The 27,407-nt window shown below is 35.5% G+C and overlaps 2 protein-coding genes across 6 annotated transcripts; one reads left to right on the top strand and one right to left on the bottom strand.

The window, feature by feature from the left end:
• Positions 1-2,126: 2,126 nt before the first annotated feature.
• On the bottom strand, positions 2,127-18,916 carry LOC119071703 (long-chain-fatty-acid--CoA ligase 3). Of its 5 annotated transcripts, none has more exons than XM_037176694.1 (12): positions 18,773-18,911; positions 17,792-18,156; positions 9,577-9,630; positions 7,907-8,042; positions 5,469-5,907; positions 5,038-5,404; positions 4,804-4,978; positions 4,595-4,734; positions 4,358-4,530; positions 4,029-4,292; positions 3,689-3,964; positions 2,127-3,036 (listed from the first exon to the last, which is right to left on the bottom strand). In XM_037176694.1, the coding sequence occupies exons 3-12, from the start codon at positions 9,597-9,599 to the stop codon at positions 2,882-2,884; spliced, it is 2,148 nt and encodes a 715-aa protein (XP_037032589.1). In that variant the 5' UTR covers positions 9,600-9,630; positions 17,792-18,156; positions 18,773-18,911; the 3' UTR covers positions 2,127-2,881. The 5 variants fall into 5 exon arrangements, with proteins under 5 accessions (XP_037032589.1, XP_037032591.1, XP_037032592.1 ...); XM_037176696.1 differs by having other exon boundaries at positions 17,792-18,030; positions 18,773-18,885; XM_037176697.1 differs by lacking the exon at positions 17,792-18,156 and having other exon boundaries at positions 18,773-18,916.
• A 1,528-nt stretch (positions 18,917-20,444) lies between these two features.
• LOC119071704 (queuine tRNA-ribosyltransferase catalytic subunit) lies at positions 20,445-22,149 on the top strand. Its single transcript, XM_037176698.1, has 7 exons — positions 20,445-20,634; positions 20,691-20,804; positions 20,861-21,074; positions 21,136-21,370; positions 21,435-21,603; positions 21,663-21,857; positions 21,921-22,149. Exons 1-7 carry the CDS (start codon positions 20,536-20,538, stop codon positions 22,089-22,091), a joined length of 1,197 nt encoding a protein of 398 aa, XP_037032593.1. The 5' UTR covers positions 20,445-20,535; the 3' UTR covers positions 22,092-22,149.
• Positions 22,150-27,407: the final 5,258 nt, after the last annotated feature.

The raw sequence follows: 27,407 nt of genomic DNA, 5'->3' as shown, positions 1-27,407 counted from the left end.
GTAGGACATTTTAAGATAAACAAGGCATCAGAACAGTCGGAGCGTTTGCTGCGACTTAGCCCCGTACGACCCGTAATCCTATTTCGTCCGTAACCATAATACGTCCGTAGCCGTAATACGCCCGGAACCCTAATACGTCTACAACCCTCTAATGCGTCTGTTACCAAAATGCAAGTCAAGTTGGGCATGGTCAAATTTACTGAAAGTGTTCATTTTTAAAATTGCGCATAGCGCAATTACGAAAGCCCGTACGAAGTACCTCTCAAATAAAACCAACAATTTACGATATTATTTTATAAACCCAAAATTTTTTGCCAACTTTCTATTGGGTATTCAATTATCTCTCAAATGAAACAAAATCTAGCAAAATCGGATGAGATTTACTCGATTTATGTGCAAAAAACACTTAGGACCGAGTAGCGGCCTTAGTCCAAGGGCCCAAATTTGAAACTTTTTTCGACTGTCATTTTTATTTTCACTTATTTCGACGATGAGCTAGAGAGAACAAGCAAACAACTTCGTCAACATAAATTTTTCTTACATTTTGTTTTTATTTCAATAATTTAATTAACAATAAATACAAAACCTTGTTTTAACTAATTCGCCAATCTAAAAATTAAAAATTAAAAGAGAAACGAAAATGGTTCTGTCATCCCAATTGTTCTTGTTTTTCTCTTCTTTTTCCCATTTTATAAAATTAAAGCGAAAAGGAATTATTTTAACGCTAAACTTCGGTCTGATATAATAATTAATATAATATTAACAAAGCTCACAAAAAAACATTACAAGGATGGGCGGGGCAGGGGGGACACCAGTCTTTGATAATCCTAAATTATTTTCTTAATAAAATATAAGAAGCTAAGAAGGTCGATAAAATTTACCCATACGTCGAGGAAATTACACATTCATACTCAATTTGGTTAATTAATATAATTGTTTTTGTTTGCACTTATTTCTTTGTTACAATAAATGGATTATTATTAGAACTCATTGAATGGACCAATTCGAAATTTAAATGCCAATGCCAAATCTTCATGATCTACGGTCTAGAAACAGGTCAAGTTTTACATGTTGGAAAAAAAATCGATCGAAAGGGGGTGCGACGGCGTATGTGTGAGTGGTAGTTTGTCGGCATATCAGTGGTTTTCAGTTGCATATTGAAACAGTCATGTTGAATTTGAAGTTCATGTTTCTTGAGTTATTTATTTACTTATTCTTGAGTTATATAAACATCGCGTCCTTTCGAAAAGTCGACTGAATTTCCAAAGCCTGAATTTTCCCAGCATATGAGCCCCACAAAACTTAAATGTTACTAATAAAGCCACGGCTTGATACTTTTGCCATATGATTGCACTACCCCCGATATGAAACACATTTTTCTACGACTTTTTTTTTAACTTTTTGAAAGGTCGCAAGTATCTCTGTAGACAGTCACACATCAATTGGTATCAAAATACAGGTATTGAAGCCGAATGGCGAAAGAGTTTAAAAACTAAAAAATTTGATTGAAAGGTATGTAGTGCCAGACTGAAAATTCGAATATTTGAATTGTCTGGCAGGACGAGCCCTTACAAATTTTACATTGAAATGTCATTTGTTATTTGAAAGCACTATGACACCGATTTAGATCTCTATGATGTGAGATGGACGAGTTATACACTCGTTAGGGTCGCTATATTACTCAGATCGGATAATATGCATTTCAAACTGTCGCCTTATGTGGAATTAAAGTGCTGTGGGTCACTGGTCTATATTATCCGGATCGTTCGGATTGGGAAGATTAGTTTTTTTCACTCTTTGTTGTCAGATTTTCATTTTTATTTTTTCAATTAATTTTATTGAATTAATTTTTATAGAATTTACGTAAATGATTCAGAAAATTTGTAATTAATTTTTATATACGCGTGAATTACAATTTTTTTATTTTTATTTATGGTTCATGAGTTTTACATTTTTTTTTTGTAATAATAAGAATTTCTTTGTCAAATTTGAGACAATTATACATGCAATTATTATAAGCAACAAATTATTTTTTTTTTTCATTTCACACATTCACATAATTACTTTCATTCGAATTTCTAAATTTTCTTCTTTTTTTACAATTTTCTGTTGTTTTTCTTTTTTTCCAAATTTACGACTAAAACTAAGATCATAATAAACTACCAGTAGTGACTACATTTTTTATGTAAACAATTTCATTTTCTTTTTGTTTGTGATATCATTGTGTTTTGTTGTAATTGGTATCTGTTATTTTTCTGTTTGTTAATGTTTCCATTTTCGTTACTGTTAATCCTTTGCTCTTACACAACTACAAACTACTATCTCTCTGTACAATATTATAGGTTACTTTACTCCGCGGGTTGATTTTTCCTCTCCACCAAAATATAATTATAAATTCTAGCTAACAATAAAACTCCGCGCATCAGTCCGTCGTTTTTCTTAGGGTACGTTTTGCTAACTATATTCCTCTTTCTTTCTCTTTTCATTAATTTTTTGTTTTAAATTATTTCAATCAAATCTTTTACTCTCATTTTTGTTTAATACATTTGGACATTAAAACACTCTCTCGTTCGCCTTCTTTCTAATTCATTTTTCATTTTTCTTGCACTTTATGGACTTATCGAAAATTGAAAATGGAAAAAATTTATTAATTTGCAAACGAAAAATGATAATTTGCGGTGACGATAACGATTTTTTCTTTAGGTGAATTTCTAAATTATTTTCTAAAAATTAATTTATTTACAGGCCGTAAATGTAATATGTTGTATGAAAGAACGAAGAACAAAAATGAAACGATGAAAAAAAAACGGATAATTTTCCTACACCTTTCTCACTGCTAAGACTGTGTATGTGTGTGTTTAACCGAATATCTCTAATGATTTCATGACGCGTACATACGATTTATGTCGTGCTGATACCGATCTTGAATATCTTTTCGTTTCAGTTTAAATGCGGCCGTTACCAAGCCCATGTCGGGTGACCAAACGTCTTTGCATAGTGTGACGGCAGCTGGTACTTCATATCGCTGTAGTTTACCTGAAATGCAAAATTCGGTTTAGAATACGGCGCTCTGTTCCGGCGAATTCAGGACAATGAGGTATAAAATGTGGGTTCCGCTTCCCAACAAGAAATTTATTTCACTTCAACTAATGTTCGGGACAGGTCAATTTTCAGGTAGTGGAAAAGCAAATGCAACAGTGTTGTGAAAGGGGACGATAGTGGATGTAAACGACTAACAATCAGTCGGTATCTTTCCGTTGCAGACAAGCTGTGAGGTTATATCTGTAAAAAGGTCAGCTTCAGATAAGCTCACATGCAAACGTCTGACACCGAATAGCAACCATTAACAATTACAATCACGCCTTCTCAAAACGACGACTGAATTTATTTACCATAAAATTAGCCTGTTCCAAGCAATACACACGACTTGCTTTTGAATGTAAACAGAAACCTAGGAACACTCATAACGCGCATGTCCTTCAATTATTATCTTTAAATCTGTAACTCAAATTAGACTTTTCTACGACATTGAATTGCTGTAGACATAGTACGGCAGTATGAGTTTGGTCTATGCTCTTGCCTCGACTGATTGGAATGCAAAGCTATCGGAAAGCTATTGATTCCTGCCACAGTATATCGAGGCGAATATATTGAATATATTCATCGGAAAAATCGTCATTTTACTCACATTTTTTGGCGTGTTCAGCTAACTCTTTGATGACAGCTTTTTCCATAACCGGTGACGTGCACAAATCTTCAAATTCAACGCCAGTGACACCATTCTTCAACGCAATGTCTTCCAAGTGTTTTTGATTTGGCACCACCAACGCCACGGTAAACTGTTTTGATGAATCGCCATACACACAAATGTTCTCAACCACACCACAAGTCTTCAGTTCGGCTTCCACTTTACCGAGCGAAACATATTCGCCAGCTTGCAATTTCACCAAATCTTTCTTTCGATCTGCGAATGTTATCATCGTTATTGTCGTCTGACCAGGAGATCCTTTTATCGATCGAAAACTTACCGATAATCTTAAGTACACCATCAGCATGGAATTCACCAATGTCACCAGTTTTGAACCACCTTTTGCCATCTTCGTCGAAGAATTCTTCCTCAGTTTTGTTCGGCAATTTGTAGTAGCCTCTTGACACACTGTCTCCGCCAATGATGATTTCACCTTGTGGAAACGGTTTATTTGTTACACGGTAACCAGCTTCTTCCCAATTGACCAAACGAATATCACACATTGTCGATGGAGCTCCAACTCGTCCGTAATTCATATCCCATTCTGCGGAAAGAGAATTTTTTATTGATCTAGCAACTATTGCAACCCTAATGCAATTCGTCACTTACCATCCATGACAGTTGCACCGGATGTTGTTTCCGTTAGACCATATCCTTGAATAACATCTACACAGAGACACAACTTAATTTGTTCATGTGTGTCCGGTGAAAGTGGTGCACCACCAGATAACATAAGTCGCACCTTGCCGCCCATCAATTTAGCAACTTTTTTGAATATAATTCTGAAAGACGAACGGAATGTCAGTAAAGAGTTTCGATGCAACACAAGAAAAACATTAGACTTACGTGTCGAGAAGAGGTGTTGTGTATCCGCGCTGAATCCATTTGGCTTTGTAGGCGTAGGCAAACTTAAAGAAGGCTTTTTTGAATGGCGTCTCACCATTCACTTTATCATTTATTCCTTTCGAAATTCGATCCAAGATTAGCTGTGGGAAAGAGAGGTGCGTTCGTTAGTTTCAATCACTGATTTACGGATATGCACTGATTTCACATACCGGTACAGTTGTCATACAAGTCGGTTTTAGAACCGATGCGTCTCCCTTGCAACCGCGCATAATTTTACTACTTGAATCAATCAATGTCAGAGGAGTAGAGTAGCCAATAGAAATGCCGTTCAGAAGGCATACACTTTCAGCCAACAATTCAAAGACATGAGCCAAGGGCAAAAATCTGGAAAATAAATTTCATGAAACTTCCAACTCTGTGACGCTTAAAACACTCAACCTTACCCAATTAAAACGTCGTCGGGTTGTACTTTAGCTATATCACTAAATGCTTTCATTGTGGCTACCAAATTTTTATGCGACAATAGTACACCTTTTGGAGTACCCGTCGAACCAGACGTGTACATAATGATTGCAATATCTTCAGAAGTTGGTGGATTCGGTTGGAATTTGCTATCAACTCCAGTGCGAATGACTTGCGAGAATGGAATAATTTTAACGCCAGCCTTGAAATCACTTGTGTCGGTTTTGTGTAATTGACTTTCCATATACACAACATTGATCACATTAGGCATTTGGTGCAAAATGACCTTCAATTTCGGCAACAATTCATGTGTAGTGATGATTGTTGTAACTTCGGTTTCATTGACACCTGTACGAGAAACAATAAGTCATGAAACGCCCACGAACAGTTTAACATTAACCAATAAACTAACCATGCACGACACCGTCGTCTCCTAACGTCGCATAGATCGTAACTACTGGAATATTTTGTTTGAAACAACCATGGGCTGCGATCATCCATTCAGCTCTGGTTTCCGCAAAAATGACAATGTTCTGTTTCGGCTTTTGTCCCAATTCACGTAATCCTCGTCCAAAGCAAGCAGCCAGCCGCTCCACTTCAATGAAATTCTTCCATTTATATTCGCCCATGTTGTACTTTTTGAACACACGGCCATTCGGCTGAACTTCATCCTCTTCGCTGAGTATTTCACGTGTGCCCAGGCATCGTTTGTTCATGTGAATTTTCGTCACAAAACTGAACATTTTCTCCAGCGTGTCAATGTTGTTTTGTAGCATTTTTACGTGAATTTCACGCGGCGTTTCGGTTGTACGATAAGTGACTTGCTTATCGTCCATGCTGATTGTCTTGGCCTGTGAATGGAAAAAAAATGAGAGAAATGGTTATGACAATGATTTTACATGTAATACGAGAACAAATTATGAACGTAGGACATCAAAGGTGGTCTTTACCCCAGCAAAATTCTTTGACAAAAATTCGTTGTTGTCAATGTTTGTCTAATCTTCTCATTTATAATGACAATCCCATACTGACCGACCTACATACTTTGAGCTGTTCCGGATTCTTCTTCGATCGGGCTAAAGAAGGAATCATCACTACCATCAAGTAATTCGTCAGCATTGTGGGTAGCACAATCCTATTCATCAAGTTGCATTAAAGCTTCGATGAAACTCCATTAAATTTCACTTTGGCATATCATAATCCGCAGAGTAAGAAGTGACATTAGTACTAACTTATCACTAATCTCTCCAATAATTTCTACTTTTTCTTAATTGCTGTTCAAAAAACATGGCAAATTCAGAAGGATTCACCAATATTAAGGCGGATTAAATCAGATCTAATCAGAAGATTAAATAGGTTTAGGAAGAGAGTTTGCCACCTACAATAAATGATATCAATCCAGCAGCAGATAGTAAATTAGCCGAGACCGTGGACTTGTGATAAATGCGAGATCATTGAATTGGATGTTAAATAATAAATTTATTCATCACGGTCGATCTATTTAAACGACAACACTGTACACCCGCATACAATGTGTGAAGGTCTATTTGGTCGAAAACAGAAGCGCCAATGTGTTCAATTAAAAACAAAGTCTGCGTTAAATTGACTCCAGTCAGACATTTATCTTCGACAAATTACGCAATTTAAACTGTGTTTACATTACACACATTACATATGCAACAGAAACATTTTTTTTTTAAATTCGATTATTACAATTGCGATTATAATGTAAGCATCATTATCATTAGAGAGATAGTTTACAAGTTCACAAATTGTCTCTGCACATACTGAAAGGGGAGTCACGAGCTGGTAATTTGCACAGTCAGTGATAGGAAAACTGAGATAAAATTGAAAATAATAACAGAAAATGATTGTTTGACCTAAGGTAGCAACAATTCATTGGCGATGTGTTTATCATGTTTATCAATGACATTACAATAATTAAATGTTCCAATAATCGGGCATAGTACGCATAGTACACCACAATGCAGGCAGAGATAAATAAAAAGCGCTCACCGATTTGTTATCAATACAAATCACACAAAAAAATAAAATAAAAGAAGAAGCTAAAACAAAGACTGTTTATCGTTCAACTTTTTAAGTACGATAATCTTAACGACAAAAAATTTAATTTGACTGCATAAAGACAACAACGCAACCGTCAAACTTTTTTTACATTTTTTTTTAGATAAATCAAACCCATCGGACTTAATTGAATTTCAAAAAAATAAAAATCTCTCACTGATTATAGATTAGAATGTCTGTTTGATCCCCATTAATTTTTAATCGTCGTACCCAAGCGAGATAAGATTTTTCGAATATTTTCCAATCTACGATAAACGCGGCTTAAACACTCATTTTCAAATTTAAAAAGTGCTTGACTCTCTGTAATTTTTCGTCAGCTACTTGAACTTTGGAACTTTGGTACAACAGACGGATTTCAAAAACAGCAACAACAAAAACTATACAACACATCTCTTTGTCGCCGCGCTATTCGTCTGTTCACGCATTACGAATCCAAGTGTTTGTATTGCGATTGTATCACGCGACAGATTATTTTTAAACTTTGTGAATTTCGCTGTTATAACCCTATCACACAGTAAGTTCTAAGTAAGTATAAAATTCCGAAAACGTGACGATCATTGAAAATATTTATAGAAACTGTCTCTCATACACACAAATGGGTTTTTGTTGTCTCAAATTACTATAGATCTATCTAGTACCTAACGCAACGATACATTTCACGATGGGCAGTGAACAAAAACCGCAAATATGGAAAATCGATCAGTCAATCGTAAAAATAATCTGAACTCCGATGGACTGCTCAAATAACATTCGAAAATTAATTACCTTAATACGTTTGGACAGCTCTCGACGCCGCCATGGCTTCTGCAGCATTAAGTATACTGGAAATGATATAACATCGCAAACGAATGCCAAGGCGTTGATGGCGCCAATTGCTGTTTGCACCCAAAAGCTTTCCATGCTGAAATTATATGCAAAACACCAAGGTTAATTATGCAATCAATTCGATTCAGTGAAAATATTTAAAACAAAAATTAATTTAATAAGACGAAGAACCACCTGTACGTACAGAAGGCATTCGAATATTTGAAACATTTTTCGTTGAGAAAATGTATAACTCCCGATAACACTGTTGACTATTAACCCTACCGAATTATTGAGCGAACTCTAATCAACTGACTGGAAAAACAAAATTTTTTAGAAATATTTAGTCGGACGGTTCGGTGTTATCAGTCACTAAACTTTAAATCTATTCCAAATCTTATCTGTAGCCGGTATTGAAGTTCAATTTTAAACTGAGAACATATAACAAGTGGCATAAGCGTTACTGTATCAAATAAGATAGGACTCGAACGAATCCCTTGCTAAATATCGTTTCAAATAGTTAAAGGTTTTCCCATCCAAGTTTTGTGTATGTTCGGAATAGAAAACAACAGTTTGTGGATGTAAGAGTTCAACTTAGAGCGACACAATTGGAGAGTGATAAAGACAACGTCTATACAGAGCTGATGTACATCGAAAACTCAAATAAGACAAGCTCTCAAAATGGGCATTGAATGTAAAAAATTGTAGTGTACATCGCCGAAAGCAACTATGAAATAGTAGTCAAAATTGCAAGCGGGTATTACGCTAAATAATTCTCATTTGTCGATTGATTTTCTTTTGGATGTTTAAAGTTTAAATATCTTACATATCTCACTGTCTAGACGATTGGATTTCCAACCATCACCATTTCAGTTGAACCATTTCAACATTGAAATTTTACAAATGTTGAAGCAAACTCGCCTCACAAATAATTTGTACTTTGCACAGGTTTAAGTTATAAAATTCACGGAAACACCTTGATCGTAAACCTAGAGTTTAGAAATGGATTTATGTTTTTATGTAACAAAAGCTCAAAGCCTAAAGTACACATCACTATGCCCTATTCATTGTACTTATTCATGTATTTAGGATACAGTTTTGTAAAGAATGATTCAAATTCATGTAATCTTTGCTTACAAAGGGATTCAATCATTCGAACCAGATAGCCAATGACAATGAAATTTGACTCGAAGATATCATTTTTTTGCCTTTTCATCTTTGTGTCTCATTATCTCGCGTTTTTAATTGACTGTAAAAAATCTGTCATTCGTACGCTCAAGGTCGCACAGCCATATATCACAATCATACAAGTTGTTGATTTGAAAAAAGAAAGAACGGAATAGAAGAAAGGCTATAGTTTAAAGTTGAAGTTCAGATTGAAGACCGAAGACATAGCTTTCACAGATAAGAAAATGTTGGGATTATGTGTGCTGGTACGATTATTAGTCACGCCATGGATGGTGTGTGTAACGAGTAATTTTAATTCTAAAAAATGCTATCGGTGTTATGATGAAGTCATATGAATCATTTCATAAGAAGATGTGTCTGTACCCACACGCAATCACTCTCTCATGAGATGGCTTCGGAAAAAAAAAAAATAATTTTAATTTTTATTCAAAAAATATACTTACTGCACATCATCCTCGATGAACATGTTCAGACCTCTTTCTGACAGGAAAAGCGATCTGTAATAAAGAAAAGAAAAGTCGATTTTAATTAGCTTATAGGTAAAACGTAATTAGGTCAGTTCGCGCGCGTATATATTTTTGTAGAAACGACGACATAAAAGAAAATCAAACTAGTTCGCCCCTTCAGGTAAATCAACTAATGTGAACGGAGGTATATACAACATTACATAATAACGCACGAAAAATGAAAACGAAAGTTGGAGGCATGACGGTAACTATAAATGAGTGACTATAATGCAATCGATATAACGAAACTAACTTGATCATTTGCCAAAAATAAACGGCGATTAGAATGAAGAAACAGACTCAATTCGAAAATAAAATTTCGGTGATATTGATGTGCGATTCCGTCTGCGTTTAATCAGAGCTAAGTTCTGTTGTGTACACATGGCGTTCCCTTATTTCCTCGATTTTATTTAATATTTTTTTGAGTTGTCATTTCCTCTGCACATCCCACGCATTTTCTTTGTTCATTCGCTTCCGTAATACTCTCAAAACGACCAGAATTCTTCAATCAATAAAAGACATTAATCAAAATTAATGCATAACGCAATGGTCTACATATAAAAAATAGTCAACAAAAATGGTATAGGTCAGTTTTGTATACGTTGTAATTCTTTCGTACCAAATATACCACAGCAATATATCAAAATAGAAACGATTATTAACTGAAACCGAGAAAGTAGTCTCAGTGTTGGACTTGCTGATGGTATTTGCTGTGTTTGTAAAATGCCATTAATATATTCATGCACACTCACATTTCAAAATAGAATAATGAACGCCGCACTAAAGCAGGCAAATGAACAAACATTTCTCTTTTGTGAGGCTTATGGTAAAATTCGTTGTAATGGAAAAAAAACGATGCATGTGATGAATGGACAAAAATTTGAACACAGAACTTAAGTTTGTTCGAGAGTTTATTACATTGAACGTGTAATTCTGGAATATAAACGATCACTCATCCAATCAAGACTCTAAAATGCTTTCGTAATATTCGATTGAGAAATTTCTAAAGCCACGACCACTATAAATGTTGTCAAGTGCAAGGTCGTAAAATCAGATCGGAATAAAAAAGAGACTTCAATGAAAGTTAATTCACTGAACGGTACACATGGATGTGAATGAAGGTTATGGTGGCTTTTTTTAACTGTATACATTTTCTGTTCATCGTCCGTACGGTCTTTATGTGTATTTGTAACTGAAACACCATTAGCATCAGTTTCTATGGTTATGGTTAACCTTATCGAATAGTTTTTTTAGGCAATTTGTGTAGGAGCTTCGCATGTATAACTGAATGTGTAACACATTGAATGGGATACGGGTCCTTCTGATTTAGAAATAGAACGTCTGTCTTATGTATGGAAAATCAGGTTTTTTTTTCGTTACGAATTTTTAACGGAATGTGTTTACGATTGAGCTCTGGACGCTGGCGTGTTTGGTGAGGAAATGTATAAAACCTCAACAGAATTAATGTGAATGCGTTGCGAAAACTATATAATCAACAGTGTAAAGGAACATTAAGTATTACTTTCGACTTTCGTTGCAAAAGTCACATTATACGATAAAGTGATATTATGCTCAGAAATGGCATGTTCGTCCGCTTATTGATCTATCACTTTTTACATGAGATTTAATATAACATTGCTGTTACGTAAATGCAAATATTTTTTTTTTCTATTTAATTAAAGAGAGAAAAAAAAATTCCAAAAGATTTCTATTTATATTCACTTATCAGTTCGATGCAGAAATGTTTGCATGTTAACAATTTAAAATTCAGTAAAAAATAGGTCGAATAATCGATGTTGATATTAACCTGTAACGGATGGCTGTCTTCTGTAAGCGATAACAACTTCAGGAATAAACAACAAGCTCTGACTAATATGATCTTTCATCGAATTTTGGTCGACTATTGTCGGAACAATTTCGAGCTTCTATAGCCAAAAACATGAAGTAGACCAATGACTATTATGTCATTGAAGTGTATACAAGTTGAAACGAATCAATTGAGAACACTTAATTCAAATGAAGTAATAGATCCAATAGTAAAACTGCTGAGATGACTGTCGTATGTGTAATCAGATTCAAAATATGTTAGGAACGTCACTGTACCTAATAGATCTGTTAATCTTAATTGAAAACGTTACAGAAGCAAAGGATTGATCCGGTCCCAGGGTATTTTTTGTGTGATATAAGTTCGTCAGAAATAGCTAAGATGTGCGGAACAATTCAACACAATGCAATGGAGTTAATGCTAGAAAATCATCGAAATGTTCTATTTAGCGAGAATAAGTCAAGATAAAAAATATGCCAGGGTAAAATAGGAAAAATTGGCTATGTCGTCAGCCTATGATCCTCATAAAAATTCTACAAAATTTACTAGTTTTTACGAACAGTGTTTGTTGACCCATTAAGCTAGAATACGCATTGAATTTGCTTTGGTTGAAGAAGTGGACCTTTTTGTTAATAAATTCTACAAAGAAAAATTTAGTTCTTCAATAAACAGACCAAATGTGCTACGAACGAATTGTAACGAAAATAGAAGGTGCGTAGCAAGATGAAAATTAATATTAATAAAATTCGGCACAAACAACATATAGAGCAACCAACATCGTTTACGTTTCCTTAGTATCGTTAATATGATTCCAAGGACTTTGTTTCGTAAGAACGTATCGACACAGATCTGCTTGATTTACTAATTATCTTAGGTCTACTAAGTTTCATCAATTGTTAATCATTTTATATGATTTATCACTGTCATTATGACGCGTCGTGTCTCACACATCTACAGCATACACTTTTGAAAACATCAATGAAATCTTTTCCTATTCGGTAGCGATGATAAATTAGAATTTCCTGCCTATTATTTCAATGCGATATATTTAAATCAGAGGGAATATTATGTGCAGCAATTGGTTACTTCAAAACTTGTTGAAACTATACAATTTCTTGATAGACTCTAAGAATTTGATTTAAAAATAAATTTTTTCGTTCTCATTACATTCTAAGTGGAGTAACGAACAATGTTTTGTGTAACTAATGAATTTCTAATGGCCCACAGTTTCACCATGTTCAGAGAATTGTTATAAATTGATTGATATATCCTTCACAGTTCATGTAACAATTTGAAGCGGGTAGAGATCCGTTTTTGTTGACGCATATAATTGGAGTTTTACAGAAATTATGAATAAAATCAACCCGTGTCTATGAAATATAATTTGTCTTGGTGTTGCAATTAAATAATATCAAGTCAATAATCACCATTAATACTCCACTTAGCCGGTGTATATTACGGCAGAATTCAGTTCCTCTTTAACATTAAACTTACAACATCTAATATTTTCATTTCACAATGATTTGAAGGTGTTCTACAAAGCAATAAAACAACTTAACTGAAATGACGGTGTTGTATTATGGTGTGTAATGAGTACAAGTTGACTTGGTATTATTACTGGATGGAAAAAATTAAATAAAAGAGAAAATGCCCATCTGGTACGATGTCACGCTAAGTTCGTTGTATTATTTTGTTGAAAGAAATCAATAAAAATGTCAGTTGGCTGGTATAGGCTGGTATATAGTATTCGTTGCTAGTATAATTAACGAAGAATTTAGAAACTATTACCGATGGGAATATGAGGGCAAACAGCGCTTGGCGGGTTTAATAGAGATATCAGTAAACGTTATTTCAAAACAATTGGGCTGACCTTTCGTTATAGCTGAGGTAGCTAATAAATCACAAAGTGGAACAAGAAAATTGCAAGGGAACGGTTAGCAATTGGTAATTGAATCTAGTTTAAGGATTCGACGTAGTTTAAACTCTCTTCATGCACAAAAAAAAAAACGCAACGGCGGGTTCAACCATCCTAGACTGTGATTCCTAGTTTTATCTATCTTCATACAAATGAACCGAATGAATGGCGGAAGTCATACTACACATTCTAATACGGAAAGATTTCCGGTTCGAAAAAAAAACCTTTTTACGATAAACTTTATAACGAACATCCCCAACAAATGCTATTTTGTTCATGCTTTATTATTTTTAGTACGTCAGTTCACATTCCTTTAAAATGCATACCAAGTTTTGAGCCGTTGCAATATGGTAAATTTGCTGAATGTTACCCATTTTTTTGCTTAAATTATTTGCATTTATCATTTATTTAACATATATTGCACACTTGTGTGTGTTCAATGTACACATACGTGATCCATATACTCTGTTTTTTTTTCTTTTACGAAACATTAACCAACAGCTAAGGGGAACGATCCAAAAAGCCTATAGTTCACTACACGCTGTGATAATTAGCATCAACAGTTCATGACACGATATATCAGGTGAAGTATTTAGTGTAACTTATAGGTAAGTATAAGTACTAAGTACGTTTACTATTTGATATTATCGAAATGTATGTCAGTAATTTGTACTCTTTATAATAAATTAGTTTATAATAATATGACGTACGAAAGGAATCACGTTTCAGGGCTTACACAGCTGATCGTTTTCGTACGCAGCATAATTTTAGACGGATTGAAAAAGGTGATTTTACCACTGATTTTCAAAAAAAAAAAATTATTGGTACAATCAAATGGTATGCAAAAGAGAAGGACAGTCGACAGTGGGTGAATTATCTCAAACCATTAGATTAATATGAACAAATAGAAACCGTTTCTTCATAATAATACATGGAATTGTTGTCGGATTTAACAGAATTGAATTGTGAAGGTGAGAAAATAGAAATTCTTTGAATCACTGCATGCATTTTTACAAAATGTTTCATTCGTGTCACTTATAATGAGAAAACAATTTTACTTTTTTGATTTCCTGTCATATTTCTGTCCGTTTTACGAGTATAAAGGAAATAAATAAAATGACATTGATTGATGTCAGTTATTTCAGATCTCGTAAACTTAGAAAAAAGGACCGAACAATCCCAGATTGTCACCCTTAAATATTTCTAGAACATTCTATCAACCGATTCAATTGAATATTCCTCACAAAATCTAGAGCAACTATTTTCACTGCTCGGGAAGTTCCTAAACTTATCTCTCTTGATTATGCCAAGACAGCGTATTCAAACGCAACATTCCCCCGTAGCGCCTCTATCTGCAAAATTAAAAATTTATTTTTTTTATGCATGAAGATTGCAAGATTACTTGAAATGAAATTGAAATTTGGAAATAAAATTTTTGTTGTACGCGCCCAGACGAGATTTGAACCCCAGATCTCTTGCATATGAAGCAAGCGCTCTACGATCCAAACCACTGGACTGAACCAGTGAAGAGGAATACAACATTCAGAATAAAAATTGAAAATTTAGTTTTTAAATGAATTAGTAATTCATTGAATTACTAACCTTGGATAAAAACACCAGAACTTAATTCAGTTTCACGTGGTTCAACAATATTCGAAGAACAATGCCAAAAGTGGAAGAAATAGTGTTAACCGTTCTATAAGAGCCAGTTAATTGAGGTGTTACGTCAGGATTTGACACATTTTTAGGCTTGTGTTTTAGGAAGACGTAAATACTCAACTCCGAAACCAAATTCATATTAAAAAGGGCTTTTCCAAAGGGATAGATGCATTACATCACTAATGACAAAAATTATTTTATTTTAATACGATGTAAATGTAGAACAAATACTTATGTCTGCTGGTTCTCGATTAATTCACATTTAAAATAAACTGGTTCTTAGACCCGTCCGAAATACTGTGGGTTTACTAGGGGAAATTTTTTGTGGACATGCGAATCAGCAAGAAAAAATGCCGTTTGTCTATCGCCACTCTAACTTTAGTTCTTTAGTAAAAGTCAACCAATTTTAATAATTCACGCCGTAAGTATGCCTAAAATTTGAATTTTAAGTGAACGATTCGATGAAAAAGTGAACCTAAATAGTTATTTCAACGCTTCCTTATATGAAAATGACGCTACGTTATAAAAGACCTCTGCACTTTCCATTTTGAATTTTGACCGCTCTTATGGCGTGAATTCATTTCGGTCGACTGGCTCCAGAGGGCTTTGCAAGGTAAAGATTTTTCGCATAATATCGACGGAGCTATATGCAATTAAGAGAAGCTTTAAACATGGATTACGGGATCGGATGTTATGCTTCACCGTAGAATTAAAATTTCTCTGTGGCGCCAACTAGGTTTGGGAAAGTCTATATAACGATTCCCATAAAAAAAAAAGTTTTTCTTTGAGTTAACGTCTCACACAATGGGTAAAAATGAAAGTCTCAAAGGTTCGAAAAGAAACGTCTCAAATCCTTTGTATTGTGAGACGTCTATTTTCAAACCTTTGAGACTTTCATATTTACTCGGGATGAATGCGTTTAATAAATTTGATGCCTGCCTTCGTGGGTGTCTTAACCTGTTCTTTCAGAAAGATCGTAAAATGATGGTGCTCTTTTAAATTTTCTAACAAGGTCACAGACATCCATCATATTTGATTTTATTGGGATTCAGTCAGGATGACTCGGTTAAAACGATACATAGAGGGTTGCTACCTGGAGGAAAGTTATAGCTAATGTGTGACCTATTTACGTACAACTAGATATATGCAAGTGTAGTTCAATACAGCTATATTGAACTGTTGGAGCCCAATATAAAGAGAAGATTAACGGGAGTGATAGGTAGATAGATAGTTATAGATGCAGTACACATATTCAATCTATACAAATTTTACGGACCACTAGTCATTGCGTACACGCCCTTCGTACGGGCCTATGTTTTATTCCAAAACCACGTAGTATTTACTGTGTCAAACTAATTCAAAACGAAGATTAGACAAATTGTAGACATTACGAAAAAAAACCTTTTTATGAATTCAATTTTCAATCGTTCGTTCATATAGCTGACTCGTTAAAAACGTGTCATAGCTTGAGAGAAACGTGTATCAGTTCAGTTGATTTTTTTTTTCTATAAATTACACAAATTATAAGCGTTTATATGATAATCAACCGATCAATTCGTGTAGTACCGACAGTACCTATTATGTAACAATAAATTTACAATGTAAATTCATTGACAAACTAATTAAAGGAAAAATGGAAACAAAAATACCTTAAGACCCGCTTTGAATTCCCATGTCCGTCCACGTTGTTTATATTTTTTATCATAAATTTTTTTTTGCTCGTAAAAAAACTCGTTTTTTGCGCTTAGTTCAACGAAATATTAAAAGAGATTCCTAATGTTCGTTCACCTTGACTTATCGTACGTCTCAAGTTGAAGGGGAATCAGAACCATTCGAGAACGCAATTCAAGTTTTGCTAATATCAATAATTCAAATCAATTTATCTACCCAATGTTTTGGTTATTAAACAAACATTTCTGAAAAAAATGTAATGCCAACGTGCCGTACGATAAATGGAAAAATTAATTGAAATTTAATTGTTTATCAGGTTTTTATACGTGGTCGCCTCAGTATCTCGCGTAATGATTCCTCCATATTTATACATAAAAAATTCCTCGAAAAATGTGAACTAAATTGATGTTCTTACGAAAGATTTTTTTTTTCCTTTCAGTATAAACATATCCATTGCATTGTCTATCTACCTATCATTGGATAATAAAAAAACCTTCCCAAACAAAATATACGTTGCCTTGCTACGCGATTCATTATTATTATACACAAATTTAAAGCTAGACATTTTATATGTATGTATATAAATGTGTTATGAATGTACTTCAGCGCAACATACGATCGCTTATATTATGACTCTTTTGAGTCATATCGAATGATTCAATAAATATTTATATTTGCAAGACACCAACCTTATTCTCGACCCGACAAAATCGATACTTTTATTCACTTGCCACACACAAATTTCATAGAATAAATTTTAGTGATCGATGCATTTCAATTTGGAATTCTCCTAATTACGAACAGTTAACATCACTTGTTACATAAGTGGCGATCAAAGGCGAGGTGCAAATTGATAGAAAAATTTAAAATGTGAATTTGATGTCACTTCACATACGGAAGAATGTTGGAGAGAAAAAAAAATAATGGGAACATTTTCAGTAAAAACCATCAGTGAATTGAGGTTATGTGATGGTCATAATAACTTTGGTTGTAAAGCAATACAATTAGGGTCATTATCGTCATTATTTCGTATGATCACAGATTAAGCACGTAAAATATTCACACATTATCGTAAAACTTACCTGCAATTAACCAACGAACCGAATCCAGATGAAGGAAAAAAAGTTGATACGTGTGTAGGTAGGTGTTCCTTTTTCAAAACTTAATGCGATTGTTCAACAAAAATTAATACAGAGCACACACAAGACACAATATTTTATATTTCTTTGTAGGAATAAACGTTTTCTACTTTCTTCGATCAAATTGGTAGCTATTACGTTTGTATTTATCACTGAAATCACAGTATTTCTTTCATAAAATTCTGTTTTAATACAAAAATTTATATGACGGACTGATTGTTAAAGTTCTTTTCAAAGATTAAATTGTACACGAAACGTCGTAGAGAATATTCTATCCCCTCGTGCTGTACTCGTTATACATTTGTTCTCTATAGAAAGTCGTCCCCACTCATATTAACCGTTTTTGCTCTCAATATTGGATAGGTGTTGCGGGAAGTGATACAAACTGGTGGAAAAAGATCGTTTGGTTATACAAAATTAATATGAAGAAATGTGTAAGAGTTGGGTAACTAAAATATTTTTTGTTTAAAAAGGTAACTATTTAACGCATGAAGCTTCGTTTCAAACAAAAACGTCGTCCTAATTTTGTTTGATTTGTCGATCTCTTTAGAGTTTGCCCTAGAACTTCATGCTCAATTTTTTTTTTTTTTAAGAAACTTAACACAGGAATGGTAGGTTTACACATTCCTTGGACTCAAAAATCCGAGAAAGTGTTACCGAACAAGATTTCTTCAACAAATTACATTAACACTTTTGCTCTCCACGGTTTACTGTTAACCATTTCCCGCGACCCCATAAAATTTTCTCTTTTTCTCAATTTTGAACAAACAAAAGTAAACAAAACTAGCGTGTGGCGTGATGCGCAGTGACGTGTACGCAGATTTTGTAAACATATAATGATCAATACAAAAAAAAACGGTATGGATGGTTTTGTTTATGAATTTACGCGCAATTATTACGTGTACTATAATTTCAATTACACACCGTTGCGTAAGAAATGACAATTTTTGCTTTTTCAATGAAATCTTTGCCCACTTGTTCAAAAACACTGATTTAATGAAATTTCACAGTAAATGTATTTCAGTTTGAAAAATTTGCTTCTAAACTGCCATCGGCAAGTGACACTTCATTTCCCCTTTTTAACAAAAAATGAAAGAGGGGAAAAATTCCCAGCCAACATGAACATCTGAATGTACTAGACTCGAACTAGTGCTGGTACGACTACATAAACTGGTCCACCTGGTCTCGCTCAGCAAAATCTTGTATGAATGAAGTTGCATTTTTTTTTATAAATCTTTAGAAAATATTTAGATGAAAGCGTGTGACGGAATTTCCTTCGGGTTCCTCTTCCATGTGATATGTGACTGAAAAAGACTTTCCCAATTTACGCCATAGGTTCGCTTTACATATAATTTCAATTTTTGGTACAAATAAATTGAAAATTAATTTTATCTACCTAGGTGAAATAATAGCAGTGAAAAAGTGTCGCCGTCGGTAGATAAAATAGCGTATTCACCTCTGTCCAAATGTTTATTTAGACACTTGGGGTTATACCATTCGCCGTCGTCTAAATAAACATGTGGACAGAGGTGAATAATCTACTATTAACGCACTGTGTCTGGTTTGGCTTTAAAATTTTCATTTTGAATTTTCAGCGGAATGACGTCGCTACGGGGAAGATTTTTAGTTTTTTGCATCAGTTTTTTGTATTTATCAGTTCGGGACGATCAGTTAAGATCTCGAAACACAGATCTGTTGATCCTTTGTTTCCATTCCCGGTCATCATGTAAATCATGGCGGCCTTCCTGTTGCCGATAGGAACCTGTCTAAGATGTCAGGTCAAATTGCAGAAATTCCCAAAGGAACCACCTCGTAGTCTCAGAGCATCCTGCGTCTTAGTTAAAGAAATTTGGGGTAATCACATATGAAGAATGCACCCGTTTCTTCTTCTAGATCGCAGGAACATCTCGGAGTGTCCGAAAGCCTCAACTTATTCATGTGCCAATTCAATCCGCAATGTCCCGTAATCGCTCCGCCGTGGCGAAGGCTCTAGCCTGAATTATCAGGTCGAGCGGTGGTACAACCCGCTTTATAGCGGGTTTAGTTTTTGTATAGAGAAGAGATGATAGATATATTTTAGTGTATTTTTTTTGTCTTTTTCAAACCGGTCATGTATGAGAGTCGCTGTTGAAGATCAGTTTCCTTGTTGGTTAGAACTTTGAACGCTTTTCTCGCGCTGCTTTCGTTTGAGAAGAAACCAAACCCACAATTTGTTTGAGGTCGTGACCGATCGATCGCCTCTGATCCAAGGAATGTTTAATAAATTTATTCTTGCTGCTAATCAGATCGATCTCACGACAAAAAGGCGCGTACGATAAAAACAATAAAATTCCATTTCCATGTCAAGGAAACTTAATGCAACGGTTGGAGCAACCTACTCATAAAAATCCTTTGCATCAGAGAAAAAAATAGTTTGATTTTGCTTCGCGTGACCTAAATTATCTAGATCAAAGGGAAGAAAACTACAAAATTCAATGAATTATCAGAGAGAAGCGAGAGAAGGTTCAGTTGTCAACTTTGAATCCACGGACTATTTGTTCAGTATATTTTTACTGGGAACAATTTTCGCGGCGGCTCTCTAATACATGTTGACACTACCTCTGGGTACGGACAGTACAGACCAATGTATTTTTGTTTCCATTGTACATGTGTTCTTCTGGCTACATTTTATTATTGTATTTAATAAAATGCGTTGTCCGTTAACATATAAAGTGATATCAGAATGTTCAACTACCAAAGCCCGAGTTGGTGTTATGAGTCTTGTTCATAGCAATGTTGATACACCGGTAGGTCTGTGATCCTTTCCTGCTGTTGTCCGGAAATCAATATGTATTCTCAACAGGTATTTATGCCGGTTGGTACACAGGGAACACTTAAGGGAGTCCTTCCCGATGAGCTAATCAAACTAAATTGTCAAATTATATTGGGCAACACTTACCATTTAGGACAAAGACCGGTGAGTTCAAGACATTTGACTAACATTAGCAATTCGCTGAATGTGTAGTCTTTTAGGGCATCGAAACACTGAGAAAAGCTGGTGGTCTACATAAATTCATGGGTTGGAATCGGGCTCTGTTAACCGATTCAGGTGGTTTCCAAATGGTTTCATTGCTGCAGTTAGCTGAAATTGACGAGAATGGCGTGAACTTTAAATCTCCATTCGATGAGTCGAATTGCTTGCTAACCCCTGAACATTCAATTGAAATACAAAATGTTATTGGTGCTGGTATGACCAAAATGATCGTTTGACATGTCTCGTCTTGTCTTATCAAAAATTCAATTCGAAGATATTGTGATGCAGTTGGATGATGTGGTCAAAACGACAACTCAAGGACCGAGAGTCGAAGAAGCTATGCACAGAACGATTCGATGGCTGGACAGATGCCTCGAACAACATTCTCGCAACGAGGAGCAAAGTATATTTCCGATTGTGCAGGGTGGCCTAGATCCGAAATTACGGGAAGAATGTGCTAAAGAATTGACAAAGAGAGATGTTCGGGGCTTTGCTGTTGGTGGTCTTAGGTAAGATGGAGCCGGAAACGATTCTAAGCTTCAACCATTAAGCATTTACTAATTCCCTTCGCAGTGGTGGCGAGAGTAAGGACGAATTCTGGAAGACAGTGAATTTATGTACGAATTTCTTACCAAAAGACAAACCCCGGTACTTAATGGGTGTAGGATTCGCAGCAGATTTAGTGGTTTGTGTTGCGCTGGGCATCGATATGTTTGATTGCGTTTTTCCAACACGTACCGCGGTGAGTCCTTCATATAGAATTCGTTGTGTTACCCATCTGACTTCCAATTCATCTGGTAGAGATTCGGCTGTGCATTAGTGCGTGAGGGTCAACTGAATCTGAAACAGGCAAAATATGCTTTGGACATGAAGCCAATCGATGATGAATGTACGTGTACGACCTGTAAGACGTATACTCGATCCTATTTACATCACATTGCTACTTTTGAGGCCGTCTCGTGCAGTCTTCTTAGTGTTCATAACGTTGCGTTTCAGGTTAGTTTAACTGGGTTTTTCAATTCGAAAAGGCCAATTAGATTTTATTCTTTCCCTCAATAGTTACGACTGATGAGTGACATTCGAGAAAGCGTGAAGGATGATAAATTCCCGGAATTCGTGAAGAAATTCATGAAACAGCAGTTCGCAGATGGAGTAGTTCCTAAGTGGATAATTGATGCATTGAGTGAAGTTGGAATTTCGCTAGATTCACCTGATGGTGTAAATAGTTAATATAGGTGGGGTTGAAGTAGTTGTTCCTATATTAAACGAAAACGTAAGGTCAAATTTACGCTACCTTGGATTTTGCATTTGTTTTTCTGTTGCGAAAAACGCGACGTAAAAAAAATTCTAATTCTCAGACTCTTCCACATTTAAGCGCTCTTCGTAACTTACGGTAAGGTATCGTACGAAGTAAGATTGGAAGACAGAGTTCCGTAGCAGAAAGCTGGAGGATTTGGCTTAGATCAAATTAATTAGCGTCGGGGAAATTGAGTGAATATTTCGTTGATGCCGTTTATAAGCCTATAATTTTAGCCGATAACATCTCTGGTTTACTCGAAAATTAAAGATGAACTCTGAGTGTCCGTTAATATTTAGCTTCAATGTATGGTAAAACTAAAGAAGTACAATATCCGGTATATAACATTAGGTAATAATACGTTAAACAGAAGAAGGAACAGTTTTTTTTTGGTTGTATGGCGATACACTTACCGTTTTTATAAAAGAGTAAATAGAAAAGGCATGCCATCAATTATTTATTGAATGTTGCGTTGTTTCGTATCCTTTTAAAACTTTACTTCAGAGTAGTAATAACTATGTGACAAATGATGCTAAAATTTGTAAATTTTTTTGACGAGTTTCAAGGTCAATGTGCACACAAAAAGCAATTACCGTCTTTGTATCGTTTCAAATCAAGCGCAGCAAATTATAAAGCAGTGAGGTGCAACCTCTTTAATTTTACAACAAAATGATTTCACAAATTAAATCAAAACGTCGCTTCACATATTGTGGATAATTAATGGAAAAAATGGTATTTTGTAATGTAAGGCGTTTAACTGAAAATAACTTAATTCGAAAGACGTTATCTGGCGCTATGTGAGTCTGCAAAAATCTTAAAGAAGTTTTTTGGTAGAGGTCGAAATATGTGGGAGGCTGAAAACTCAAAAATTTAGCTTCTATGATTTGTCGCAAGTTGTAAATGAAATTTTTAAAATTTTTAACATCTAGGGACGATAACAAGTTTTTCAGTTCAGTTAGCCGTGTAATACAGTCGCATTTTTAATTAGCTCTTGAAATAAATTGTTAATTACAATAATCAAAATTGCTTAGCTAGCGAAAACAAAGTTATTATTTTAAGTGCATTCACATTCGCATATATACAGTGATTTACTAAAAAGTGAATGGTGATGTCAGCAAATGGAAAGAACGTTGACCCTCCGGATAAGACTGAAAATAAAAATGCAAGCAACTTAGGAAACGAAAAAGAAAAAGAACCAAGTGCCACGGAAAAAACTGAAAAATCCTCAAGACCTCGAGATTCGGATGATGATGTAAGTGATTATGAAAACTCGGAAAAAAGGCAAAAACCGTGATTGATGAGATTATAACAAAAGCCTCGCAAACTTTATTGAAGAAGTCGCTACTCGATAGGGGCCGTACATAAAGTACGTACGCGGTGTACGGGTGTTTTTTGACCCCCTCCCCCCGTTTCGTACGTTTTTTTCCATATAAAACGGTCAAATTTTAGACACCCCCCTCCCCCCTAAGTGAGTACGTACTTTATGTATGGCCCCATACCAACCCGTTTGCAATCTTGGATTCAAATGAAGACACCGACGATCTAGCCGGCAAGATAAGCAGAAATATAAATATCAATCAATTTGGGGGGAATAACCAATCAGGAAAAACCGCTCAAAAACAACGCGTACCGCCAATCAACATAACAAAGCCTTTTAAAAACCCTAAGGAAGCGATCACTAACATTGAACAAATGTTGAAAGGAAAAGTCACCTTTAAGATCTTAAAGGAAGGTTACAGCGTCTTATTAGAGTCACTGGAAGCCCACAGTACACTGAAAAGGTTCCTGTCGCAGCAGAAAATCCCTTTTTATACGTACACAACGTCAGATAATAAACCGCTGAGATTAGTACTCAAGGGTGTACACCACTCGTACACACCTGAAGAAATAGTCGAAGATCTAACGGCAAAGAAAGTGAATGTTGTAAGCGTTCAGCAAATGTATGGAAAAGGCAGGATCAATCTAGACATGTTTATCGTAAACTTCGAGCAAGGTACAAAGTAAGCAGAACTTTCAAAGACCAGATCACTTCGTGGCAAAATTTTGTTAAAAAACACACCGGAACCCAATGCAGAAAATGTCAGAGATTTGGACATACCGCAACAAACTGTGGACTGGAATATCGCTGCGTGAAATGCACTGACAGCCATGCACCAGGAGATTGCCCTTTAGAAAATGACCAGCCAGCTACATGCGTAAACTGCAAAGAAAGCCACCCAGCAAGTTATAAGAAATGTCCAGCTTACACCAAATATGTTGAAAACATGAAAAAGCCGCAACGACAAAAAACAGGTAAAAATTTATCTACCACGAATAACGTTAAGAGTTCGACTTTTTCCAGTAAAACTTCATTAGTAAACAACAGCGTATCGTATAGTCAAGCTTTAAAAATGAATAATGCAAACAAAGAGAATAACCTTAATTTTATGAGCAACGAAATCAATAATCTTTTTGACTGTACTTTGATCGATTTACTACAAAAAATGCAAACTTTTGTTCCTGAATACAAAAAGGTAAAAGATGTAATGTTAAAAAAAGTTATGATAATCGACTTCTTATCTCAGTTCACATAGCCATGCTGTCTGTCGACCGAAATCAAAACAGGAGGAAGTTAAATATCTCTTGACTAAGCATAAACCTCACTTGTTACTATTGAGCGAAACAAAACTGCAGCATTGTAATTCTGTGCATATTCCTTGTTACAAAATGTATAGGAATGATCGTATGTCTGATGGTGGGGTACGGCGATTCTGATTAAGGAAAGTATCAAGCATGAAGTAATTAATACGCCATTGCTAAAACATTCTGAAGCGACATGTGTAAAGGTTTTCCTAAGCAATGCCAAATCAATAGTTAAAAACTCGTTCTACTGCCCTAAAAAGATTATGAAACAGGACCTGTCGAATCTCATGAGTTTACACGCGTGTGTCTTTATGGGTGGGGACTTTAATGCAAAGCATTGTTATTGGCACAACTCAGAGAACAACAGCAATGGTAGTACCTTATATAGATTTCTCGCCAGCGTCATCAGAGCTAGTTCAACGTCCAGTATTCGTTTGAATTTAACCCAATTTGCTTTCTTATACATGAAGTGTTGCACTGGAGCATCATACGAAAGGTTAGCATCAGTCTTTATGATGTATTCGACAGGACAATGGTCCGGATTGAATTCAATAATGCTACTACTATCAACTTGAACCCCCTTGGAGAGAGCTAAATCTATGGTACTAGGATTGCTTTTGCTTCTGTAGCACGTATAGCCATTTGGGTGAATCAGATCAGATGAGTCATCATCAACGAGAAATCTATATAAGGGGCTCTAGGACTAAATAACCCCGGACAAAATAACTCCGGACAAAATAACCCGGACAAAATAACTACCGGACAAAATATCCCCTGCAAAGTTGATGATGACCTGCAAGGGGGGATACTCCCCCCTTGACCCCCCTTAGCGGGGGCTGCCGTCCCTCGACCCCGCTTTTTTATTTTTCCTTATTCTTCACGGCCTGCGGCGCTGACACTTTTGTCAAAATCATGATCGTATTCGCATCTGCGATTTTGTTATGATGTGTATCGACTAAATTCCAGTACGATCTGAGTCAATTACAGTCGATCTGAATTTGCTCGATATAGTCAATATACTCGAGTATAGTCAATACACTCGTATATAGTCGAGAAATACTCGAATATAGTCAAGATATGCTATAATACAGTGAAGATATACTCGATAAACTCGAATATAGTCGAGATATGCTGTAATATAGTCAACATATACTCGAAGGTAGAAGATATTTATGTCCTCGAATATAGTGGATGTCCTCAAATATAGTCGAAAAGTCCTCGAATATAGTCGATGTCCTCGAATAAAGTCGATGTCCTCGAATATAGTCGATGACCTCGAATATAGTTGATGTCCTCGAATATAGTCGATGTCCTCGAATATAGTCGATATCCTCGAATATAGTCGGTGTCCTCAAATATAGTCGACGTCCTCATATATAGTCAATGTCATCGAATATAGTCGACATCCTCGAATATAGTCGATGTCCTCAAATATAGTACAATTTACTCGAATATAATCGAGGTATACTCGTATGTCGATATCCTCGAATATAATATTCTTCGGCTCTATTTATATTCACAATTTTTTTTTAAATATGTGTTTGGTAGTTATTTTGTCCGGGGTTATTTTGTCCAGGGTTATTTTGTCCGGGGTTATTTTGTCCGGAAGTTATTTTGTCCGATCACCGATGACGCTATCTGAGGAACACGGAATAGACTCTTGTGTTGAAGGATTAACGAATAGCATTGGTCTCGCGATGAATGAGTCCATTCCCAAAAAGTGTTTCAGTGGGAAGTGCGACTTATCGCCCGAACTGAAGCATTTGATTGAAAAGAAGAAAAAACTAAGGAGAGCCTATTTTCGTGGCAAGAATAAAAACCCGCTGCTGAAAAGAGAAATAAATAACTTGGACAATGACATTAATTAAAGAATAAAAACGAGGGAATCCAGCGTTCTTATGGGAAAGCTAAAACAAATCAAAACGAACAACAAAATGTTTCGTAACATAAATAAACTGCTGAGTACTAGCGGCAAAGTGATCCATGAGTTAAAAGCTAGTGACGGGACTATTGTTATTAATACGATTGACAAAGCGAATATAATCGCGGACGAGTACGACAAAATTCACAAGCAGAACAGGGACATGGGTGATGAAGAATTTGAAAAATTGGTGACATCTGAGATACACAAGTTTACAGCGTTATCCGAGTCTACCCCACCTAACCCATTTTTAACGGATTTTGATGAAATACGATACGTTCTCAAGAGTCTCAAGAATAAAAAATCCTGCGGACCAGATGCCATTCCGAACATTGTTCTGAAGAAGCTTCCCCCCTCAGCGATAGAATGTCTAACAAATCTGATAAACCGTATCTTACGCGCAGGGCATTACCCTACGTCTTGGAAATCAGCTCATGTTATACCGATTCCAAAACCGGGTAAGCCTGCAAATGAGGCAAAAAACTTGAGACCTATTAGTCTTTTGAATAGCTTGAGCAAAGTACTTGAAAAGGTTCTGCACAATCGTATGCTGAACTTCTGCGATGTTAACGACTTGTTGCCTAACAGCCAATTCGGTTTTAGGAACAAACATTCGACAATGCATGCGCTCTTGAGATTATACGAAGAGGCAATCATTGGCTTCAACGACAAAAAGATTACAATAGCTGCTTTCCTAGACATAGAA

Source organism: Bradysia coprophila (assembly GCF_014529535.1).
Source record: "Bradysia coprophila strain Holo2 chromosome IV unlocalized genomic scaffold, BU_Bcop_v1 contig_5, whole genome shotgun sequence".
Lineage (NCBI taxonomy): Eukaryota > Metazoa > Arthropoda > Insecta > Diptera > Sciaridae > Bradysia > Bradysia coprophila.
The sequence above is the reverse complement of the archived record's forward strand: the minus strand, read 5'-3'. Positions and strand labels throughout refer to the sequence as shown.